Here is a 9920-nt window from a genome sequence, read left to right on the forward strand (position 1 = left end):
GAATCACGATGGTTATATTATCAAAGACAAAGTGTTGGAATCGAACAATGTAGTGGCAGTGAGGTTGAAGACAACACCTATGGTTTTTTTTTTGTAAAAAAATATTGAACTTTGTTCTTTCTCACATTCTTCCGTCCATCGCAACCTCCGTCGTGTTCTTCGCCACCACCGTGTCTACCACTGCAACAGATCTCAAGGATAGTCCCTCTGCCTCGTTCTCATCTGGATATCCTCACTCAAGCCTCCATGTTCAGCGCAGCTCCCAATTTCAGATACACCATCATTGTTATTTACTCCCCCGTTACAGGGACGTTCACCTGGTAGGTTTGGGACCACCGTCCGGACAAGGTAGAGAGGAGGGGTTTAGTGGTCAATTCATAAAAAAAAACATTATTTACAACCAAGTCGCCAGGATCTTTCAACTATTTGTATATTGGTGGGATTTTTGGGTATAATTAAAATGCTTGTATGGAGCTGTCTAGTAATATTTCCTTTTTACTGTGAAAAAGGGAGGTTAGGTTTCACATTTAAAATAATTATGTTACCAGCAAGTATTTGAAATTTTAAAATAATAAAAATTATTTTGGTTTGGATCAAATTCAAATCCATCAATTTTAATGTACCCTAATAATAGATCTGGTCCAAATTCAAATATCTCTTGATCTAAACACGACATAAGATTTTTGAATACTCCAACAGTTCATATATATATATATACTAGTTTTACAAAACGCCGTATTTATACTTATAAATTAACGTTTAGACTTGATGTACATTACAAGTGTATCATAGAAAATGCATTAGACTGCAGAATGTATATTGTATAGAGTGAATATGTGGTTTAATGTAGCACAAAGTTGGTATGGGCTTTGGATTCAAAATGGATTAATTAATTAGTGATTTTTTCTTGGCTTATTATTCTGTTTCTTTGTTTGTTTTAAACGAAGATTTTTTTGGCCGATGATTAATGTATAATTAATTTGGGAATAGATTCGGTCAAGCCCATATAAGGAGAGAATGTTATACCCTCTCTTTGTTCAAATCCACAAACCTCGACTAGCAACCATTGATCCTACTTGAAGAATTGTGACCATTTAAGCACATGATCTTGGGTCTGAGTTGTGTAAATGCGAAAAACAATTTTTAGACAACTATCTCCAATTGAGGTGAAATAAAGATTCATTTTATTACAATCAATTTGATTCATGAGCATTACAAGATCGATAACGATATTACTAGAGATTCTCATTAGATATCCACCTCTCGAACATGGCAAGACATTCATCAGGTTTGAACTCTGGAGCTGTATGTCCTGCACCCTGCAGATAGAACAACAACAACAACAATCCATCCAATTAATATTTTTCGATCCCTTTCTTTAAAAAAAAAAAGTGTCAATGGTGTTTGGAATTTAAGAATAAAATAGTACATAATTTATACCTTGACAGTTGCGAATGTCATTCGATTGGAGTAAGTCCTTGTGTATCTATTGCAAAGATAATTGATTGCAATGCAATTAGACAGCAGATAAAATATATTAATGAAAGATTAAGAAAATATTAAGCAGTTTTTAGCACTGAAAGTTATAGAGAAATTTTTTGAGTTAAACGGGGAAAGTTGGAGAGAAATTAACAGAAAAATTAGAAAAGAGTTTTATTCAGTGCCTTCTTTTAAAGAAGATCCATTGCCTCATTGTTTTAAGCTTTTTCATGACAAAATCTTTTTTTAAATATTTTTGTAATATTTTACTATATTTGTTTAAAATTTTGAAAATAATCAAAATTTGAAAAAAATTAATTATTTTAAGAAGCTAATTTGAGTTTGAGTAGTTTCGAGAAATAATTGGATGCCTTAAATGAGAGAATGACATAAAAATACAAAGATATAGTATGAAAATATCCTAAAATTTTAAAAAACAAATTATCAAATCATTGTTATAAGCAAATACCTACAAAAATCCACAAAGCTATCATAAAATATAACAGGATTAATGAAACTTTCAAGCTCTCAAGTTTGCCTCAATTATCAATTTAGTCTCTCAAGTTTAATTTTCATCAATTTAATCCCTTATTTTTTTTTTAATTATCATGTTAGTCTTTTAAATTTTTTAAAACACAAATAAATTATTAAATTAGTCTAATATGTAAAATATGGTATTGAATTGTCATCTAATGAATTTAATTGTTATCAGCATAGTCCTTTACATTGCATGTTAAACTTTTGGTTTTTTCTTTTAATTTTAAATCTGCTTTCTCTTACCTAAATAACTACACTTTTTTTTATTAATCTACATGGTTTTCATCATATTCCATTGCTCATGTGATAGATTTTAATGGTATTATATTTTTTTGAAAATAATAAGAATCAAATCAATAAAAAATTAAATTTAAGAGCTGAATTGATAACTGAAGCAGACACAAAGGACTAAAAGTTTAATCATCTTAATTTAAAAATCACTATATAACAATCATTTTTATTATTGTAACCAAACATAAATTAATTTTATCTTTCAAAACTCTCTAAATTATTTCAAAATTGCTTAATTTTTTTTAATCTTAAACTGTGTATATATATGTGTGTGAGCCATACGTACCCAGCAACTTGGCCATTGACATGCCAAGGCCTCCAGTCATCAACAATGGAATAATTCAAAGATCTGATCCATGCTTGTGTTGATAAGAAAGAACAAGCCATGTCATGATCCCCACTGTATAAAACAACAAATTATATTTATGACTTTATAATTAACCATATCATTAAAAAACCAACCAGATTCTTTATTTGATACTGATGAGTTGATTAAAAAAAAGGTATATATACGTAAGTAAACTTCTGTTATCAAGACAACAAAGACTAAAAAGGTCGATAATGGTAATGTAATGGCATGAAAAGATACACGGAATTAAATCTGCTTGAACCTGAATATCAAGGAACGATAACCTTTGGCACTGAGATTTACATGAAAATGAAAGCTGTCATTGATTTCAAACTTAAAAGGCATATTATGATTACAACGCGTCCAGTGTCTTCCAGTTCCTGCAACACATGCAATCAGCCCAAAAAAACAACACACACACACACACGCATACATATATCTTGGGGGAAATAATTTCTGATGTTGGTGGAGTTTACTCCTTATATCATCAAAACAAAAAACCAAAGAAGGTTATAATATGTTTGGCTAAACCTCTTTAACATGGAGTGCTTTGCGAACGCAACCATTGTTGGCCCAATGTTGAGCTTGCAAATATCCGTGCCTCTGTTACAAAGATCAGGAATAATGTTGAACAATGACAGAGATTAGACAAAATCAATATATGTGTGTGTACACATTGTTATGAGTCCCATATCAAGGAGTCTCACTAGTGGATTGATGTTTATAAGTGTAAATGGCTATCATTCCTAACATGCTAGTCTTTTGGATGGACTTTCCTTTTGAATTTGTACTCATAATATTAGTACTTTTATTAAGAATCCTGTGTCATGAAATGAGTTACCCACGAAGGACTTGATAAGTATAAAGCCAAGTAAAATGTTGTAGAGTGGAGCCACGATGTTGGCTCCCAAAAGCATAGTAAACCTAATAAGTAGAACGGGAATTTCTCTTTTAACATATTAGTTTTTTGGAATGAACTTTTTCTTTAGATTTGTGCTCATGACACATATTCCAAAAACTTAAGGCTATATATGAAGCGGATTATTTATTTGGCTCAGCTTATGAACATGCATTTTAATCTTCTAACACGAAGTAGCATGCTACAAGGATGGTGATGTATAAATTCAGAAGATAACAAGAACAAACTAGATTAGAATAAGAATAGATTTTGGAGCATATTAATTACACATAAGAACAAAGTAGATAATACGTCCAGCAAATGAATATAAAGTTGTGACATTTCTTATTCAAAATTATATTTTCAGAGCCAGCAGCCACCTAAACTTGTCAGTCTAGGCTTATAATAATGTTATAAGCTTTCTATGTGTGTGTATATATATATATATATATATGATTATTTATGCATTGGTTCTTTAATTTGTTAATTACCTATTTCACAGTTGAGGCATTACAAACCTAGGAGATGCATCTCAGACACCAAACCCATATAACAAAATTGGCCTAATTAATCAAATTGGCATAGGTTCTAAAATCAAGGGATCAACTTGAGATATATAATAGTTGTTTGTTCATAATTAAGCTAATAATTAATTTAGTCCACTTCATTCCGGTCCTAGATGTATTATGAGCTAGTCGAGGGATCTGCTTTAATTCTAAACATGAGACTTCCATCTTATTTGTCTTTCAAATTTTATAATGTTTATTTTAGAAAAAATATCAATCAAAGATTGCTAGAAAAAATTCATATCAATCAAGAATAACTTATTGTTAAAACTTGAATGAATACTTGTTGATTTGGGTTAGTCTTTTATCAATAAGTATCCATTCAGGTTTTAACAATAATTCATTTTAAATTGAAAATAGTCCATTTGAGTTTTGACAATAATTTATTTATGACTAATATAAATTTTCGCCAATGAATAATGATTGCTATTTTGTCGTTATTTTAAGCTATCCCTATTGATTGTGCATATGAAAAGGGGGTTTTCATCAATATATGATATGCCAATGCAAATGATTGGGTACTTTAAGGAAACCAATACACAGGTTTTATAAACAACGTAACTAACTTAACTACTTTAATTTTTGTAAATTACTTTAATTATATGGCTCCTATATTTAGGATTGGAGGGAGTATTATGCAATAATAATTAATCACCCGACATCTTGATGCAGTGTTAGTGGCCTCCACTTTCTCAGCCAGAGATCTCTTTAAAATACTTCTTTGGGGCACCATTTTTAGATCATAACCGCAAAAGGCTGGTTCCAAAATCTGATATTGATCCACTTCTGCAATTAACTAAAACCAAAGAGCAACTGAACAATTGAAACTTATTAATAAATGGGACACACCCTTATGTTTATATTCTATAAAAAATGTAAGGTTGGAGATGATCATATTAGTTTAATACTATCTTTCCGTTCCAATTTATAAAATATTTTGAGGTTGTTTGGCATATGAAAATATAAGATGTTTTGACAAAAATAATATTTCATTAATTATGATTATTCTGATATGATACCCCTCATTATTTTGTTCTTTAAATAAATTTCTTTTCCTCTCTCTCTTATTAATAAAGAGTATTTTTGGAAGTTCGTAGAAGAATTAAAATTGTAAAATATATTTAATGAACTTAATTATATTGATATATATGCATAATTATGTAAGATAATGTCTTACAAATTAAGATGAAAAGAATAGTTTGATAATTATGGTACCTCTTGGAATGATTGAAAATCTCTAAGACATGACAAGTTTTTGGGGTCTATGTTTCTGTACTCCCCTCCACAGTTTTGCTGTAATGACTGTTCTTGTAGAATCCATAATAATTCGAATATGTTAGCATTACAACCTTTTTTTAATAAAATAATCATTTTAAGAATCTACATACTCATCAATGCATTACCTCGTAGAGTTCATCAGAGATCAGTCCCATTCCGTGAGCAAAAGGGATTGCATAATTTATTTCGTGCTTTGTTGTCACGGGATTCCCTAGAATGTATCCCTATCCATAATGTATAGAAATTTAATTTGAAACAATGTCCTTTAATTTTTGAATTATATTGAAAAAATTAATTATTTGATTCTTAACTATATTTTTAACTTGATTGTCATTTAATTTTTAAACTTTAACTCGCATAACTCAATCCCATAATCTAATTTAGTCTCTAAATTTTAACTAAATATAACTCAATTCTTATAATTTTAACTATTTGTAACATTAGTTCCTAAAGTTTGACAATAACTTTATGTAGGATTTTAAATTTATAGACTCATGAATAGTTTGTGTACCTGAACTCATAGATACTTAGTTGATCTCTCAGTAAAAAGAGAAAGGCGTCTAGATTCTTCAACCTACTTTTCCCTAAAAGCCTTATCGAAAATAGAGAACGATTGTAAGAGTCGTTAGGGAGAAAAACTCAAACTTTTCTATTATTGTCAGATCATGATAGGGTACTGCTGACGAGCAAAAGGTTTAGTTTGCAGTCTCTACTCAAATGGACTTATACGTGACCCTATCATAGAATACACATAGAAATAGGGCGCTATCTGTTATGTGCTTAGTATCAAAACAGGACTAATTGTTTAAAATGTAAATTAAATATTCCCATTAATTAATTAATGTCAATCCACATAATTATTAAATTAAACAAAATTTAATCTAACAGTTTATTTTTTATAATTTTATTTTCTAAAATATAGGAACTGAATTGTGAGAGTCAAAGTTTAGATACTAAATTTTAACTAAATCAAAATTATAGGGACATGATAATTAATTACTCAATTTACATATTGTGGGACTACTTGATTACATTATCATGTGGCACTGAGCTTCGTCTTTAATGTAAAAGAATTTAAAAAAAAATGGAGATTTATAGTTTGAAACCTGGATATTTATTCGTGGTTGGACCCCATTTTCATTCGCTGAAACAGCATATGCATGTGAATATGTATAATCCTTATTATATTAATTACAAATTAATTAGATGAATAGAATACATAAATTTTGAGTTTTAATTTGTACCATATGAAATTTCTTGAAACAAGGCTGGGATGGGAATGCCCGAATAGGAATCACCAGACAGATACACTTTATGTGATAGGTATTCCGGATGATTGATCAACCACTGCAACAATTAATAGATATGTTACAGCTTACTATTTGACCATTATCAATATGTATTATATAATAAAATGTTTTAATATATATATATATACAAGATAAATAAAATATGAAGTTGCTTGGGTGAATATAATAGACCTTCCTCAAAAATTGGTGGGCATGATGGATTAGGGTCCAATCACTCTGCTCAACAATTTCTTTTTCGTTGGTGTAACTGAAACCTGCTCCAATAGGTAAATCTACAAAGATAATACTACTTACCTGATCATGCAAAAGCATTTATATAATCAATATGAGTATTGCTATATTTTCATATTCAAGCTGGTTGTAACATGAAAATTTTTAATCCAATATTGTCAAGAAGATTTAAAAAACAAAATTCCGATCGTCATGTCATATTATTATTCAATTCCAACTTTAAAGGGAGAATGCCATTTGAGACTTAGAAGACAATTCAACGACAATTACATCCTAACAAAATTAAAAAAAAATGAGTTATAAATATTGATTGAGAAAGTAAAATTGTAAATTCATGAATCTTAATGGACAAAAAATATTTTAAGTTCAAAAATTTACTCTTAATATTTAAATTCATGAGTCTGGATCGATATTCTCAAGTCTTTTTAAACTTTTTTTTGTTAAGTACTTAATTATCATTAAATCAATATTTTGAGTCTTAAATATCATTCACTCAACTTAAAATGACATTTTCACTTGTTATCGGGATTGACACGTCACGAAAATACACAACACCAATTCAAAATAAACAATGGGATCTAGAACATAAATGCTATCAAGCTTGCTAATGCCTACACAAATTAACCCAAAAGCAAGTTAGGAATTAATCCAATGCATATACAAGTAACCTTAGTCCATGATTGTGGCCTCAACACTAAGCTAGGCAAGCTCCCATTGTATTCTTGGTTTACAAATGCAAGTGGCCCTATGTAACATACAAATATGAAAACAATTATTACTGATCATTTGTGGAAAAACAAATTAAAAGGACTTCAACCTCATTTGTGATTATTATTTTGATGAATAAGAGGATTCAACTTTAAAGATGTTGACCTATTTCAAAGGCAAGGCCCATCAATCCAGAGCAACCAGGACCCCCAGATAGCCAAAGAAGGATAGGATCATCTTCATGATTGTTCTCAGACTTGATAAAATAATAGAAAACTTGCACTTCTTCTGATTCCCCAATTCCCACGTGCCTGACCAAAACATGTTTAAAGTTCTAATTATAATTTAATGATAATGAAACTTTTAGCCTCTTAAATTTATTTCAGTTATTGATTTGGTCATTTAAATTTAATTTTTATTAATTTAGTTCCTTACACATTCTTAAATTATCATATTTGTTCTTTAAAACTTAAAAAAATTAGCTCTCAAATTAATACCATGTGTAAAGTATGTTGATGATATGACACGAACATATAGGTTAATAACAATAAATTAGTTCTCAAATCAGTTTGATTTTTATTAATCGACTTCATTATGCTGCATTTTGTTATTTTGTTCTTTAAAATTTTTCAGTTTTTTTCTTACATAAATAATTACACTTCTTTAAAATATTTCATTAACTGAGATTAGGGAAAAACAAATTATAAATTGGATAAATGAAATTTCATAATTAGGGCAAACTTGTGACAAACTTGAGAGACTGAAGTAATAGCTAAAAAAAACTAGTGGAATAAAAGCTTCATTATGCTTAAATTTTAAAGGCTTAAATGGCAATATGGACTTTAAACTATATACTTAAGAGTGATTTGAATCCTATAAACTCATTTTTTGCGTGCATTCCTGAAACAATTACACTTATGGCAATTTGGTGCGTTAATTTTAAGTAAACGTCCCTTACTTGTGGCCCCGTGAATTCTCTGTCTTCAAGTCTCTGTCTCTCTCCCCCCTCTCTTGCTGTTATCGCCGACCCTTTCACAACGGAACCCTTGAACAATGCACATTTGCCGACCCTTTCTACGACATAGGCGGATTCGACATAAGAGGTGTTCATGGGTGAGATAGGGACGAGGAGGTTCAGGTGTGAAGAACTGAAAGTGTTTCGATGGAGAGTAAACCATTGAAGATTACCATTAGGACAATGAGAGCAAAGAGCCAGGTAAAGAACGTGTTGCTTACAGTGAAGCAGAGAACGAGAGCGATAGGGATAAGTGTTGGGAATGAGGAACGCGAGCTATGCATGCATCAGTTCAAAGTGAGGTCGTTCGAAAGGGAGGGGATGAGATTCAGTGATGGCAATTCTGAATCCGTGGCCGAGGATGACGACATTGTTGGTGTCGGGACTGTTTTCTTTGCTTTGCACGCATGTTAGATAACAAAGAGCAAATACGATGGGATCCTCAAATTTGTTTCCCACATATAATGAACGTTTACTTGAAATTAACAGTAGTAGTCAGATTATCATGAGTGTAATTGTTTAAAGATTAAAATGTATTAAAAAAGATATTAAGGTTCAAATTACTCCTAAATCTATAATTTTGAGAGTGTAATTGTTTAGCGGTTGAAATTGTTATTTAATCCAAATTTAAATATAAAATATAAATTTTTAGTATAATGATCTAGAATGATAAATAAATGAAATAACTAAGGAAAACTTAAAGGATCAAATTAATGAAAATTAAATTTACAGGACTAAATTGATAATCGAAACAAATTTGAAGGACTATAAATTTTGTTATCTATAAAATTTAATTATAAATTGGCAGTACAATGGTCAGAATGATAAATAAACGAGATACCCTGTTTCAAGGTGAAAAGGAAGAGGTCCTTTGAAGCCGGGAAGAAACTCTACTGTAGAACCAGAAGCCATAAGTGGAGAGAAAATCTGCAAAAGGAGAACAAACAGAGGCAATACGATCTGGCAATAAGCATAGAAGATAGATGCACTGTGATTTGAACTTAGCCTCGCCATTTTTTGTGATAAAAAGGCCACTGTTTATCTACTTGCCTCTTGAGCGTCTATATATATGTCTGTCAGAAACATGAACAAGCGAGTAGTTCTAAATCCAATGCATATTTTAATTACACATGCTGTGTCCTTATTCTATAATTCATCCAATTAATTCCTCTGTCGCTTTTCTTTTTCATTTGGTATGCCAACAAATTAATTATTTATTAGTTTAGTAATTCTTGTTATGGAAATTGTTTTAGTAGAG

At 30.3% G+C, this 9920-nt stretch overlaps 1 protein-coding gene across 1 annotated transcript; it reads right to left on the reverse strand.

Moving 5' to 3' along the window:
• Positions 1–1235: 1235 nt before the first annotated feature.
• On the reverse strand, positions 1236–9676 carry LOC129289014 (serine carboxypeptidase-like 11). The gene is made up of 14 exons (XM_054925848.1): positions 9504–9676; positions 7813–7958; positions 7608–7684; positions 6880–7002; positions 6643–6745; positions 6505–6542; positions 5524–5622; positions 5336–5422; positions 4776–4916; positions 3189–3259; positions 2919–3038; positions 2594–2707; positions 1441–1486; positions 1236–1319 (listed from the first exon to the last, which is right to left on the reverse strand). The coding sequence occupies exons 1-14, from the start codon at positions 9674–9676 to the stop codon at positions 1236–1238; spliced, it is 1422 nt and encodes a 473-aa protein (XP_054781823.1).
• Positions 9677–9920: the final 244 nt, after the last annotated feature.

Source organism: Prosopis cineraria, unplaced genomic scaffold (assembly GCF_029017545.1).
Source record: "Prosopis cineraria cultivar Desert tree isolate PC_DT_omini unplaced genomic scaffold, ASM2901754v1 PC12, whole genome shotgun sequence".
Taxonomy (NCBI): domain Eukaryota; kingdom Viridiplantae; phylum Streptophyta; class Magnoliopsida; order Fabales; family Fabaceae; genus Prosopis; species Prosopis cineraria.

Bases quoted from the DNA above. Each gene is read 5' to 3' on its own strand.
- LOC129289014 (XM_054925848.1), bottom strand. From the start codon at position 9,676: ATGGCGAGGCTAAGTTCAAATCACAGTGCATCTATCTTCTATGCTTAT. The intron at 6,746-6,879 runs GTCTATTATATT...TAATTGTTGCAG, and splicing joins CCCACCAATTTTTGAGGAAG to TGGTTGATCAATCATCCGGA. The intron at 4,917-5,335 runs GTACCATAATTA...CTTTGGTTTTAG, and splicing joins ATTTTCAATCATTCCAAGAG to TTAATTGCAGAAGTGGATCA.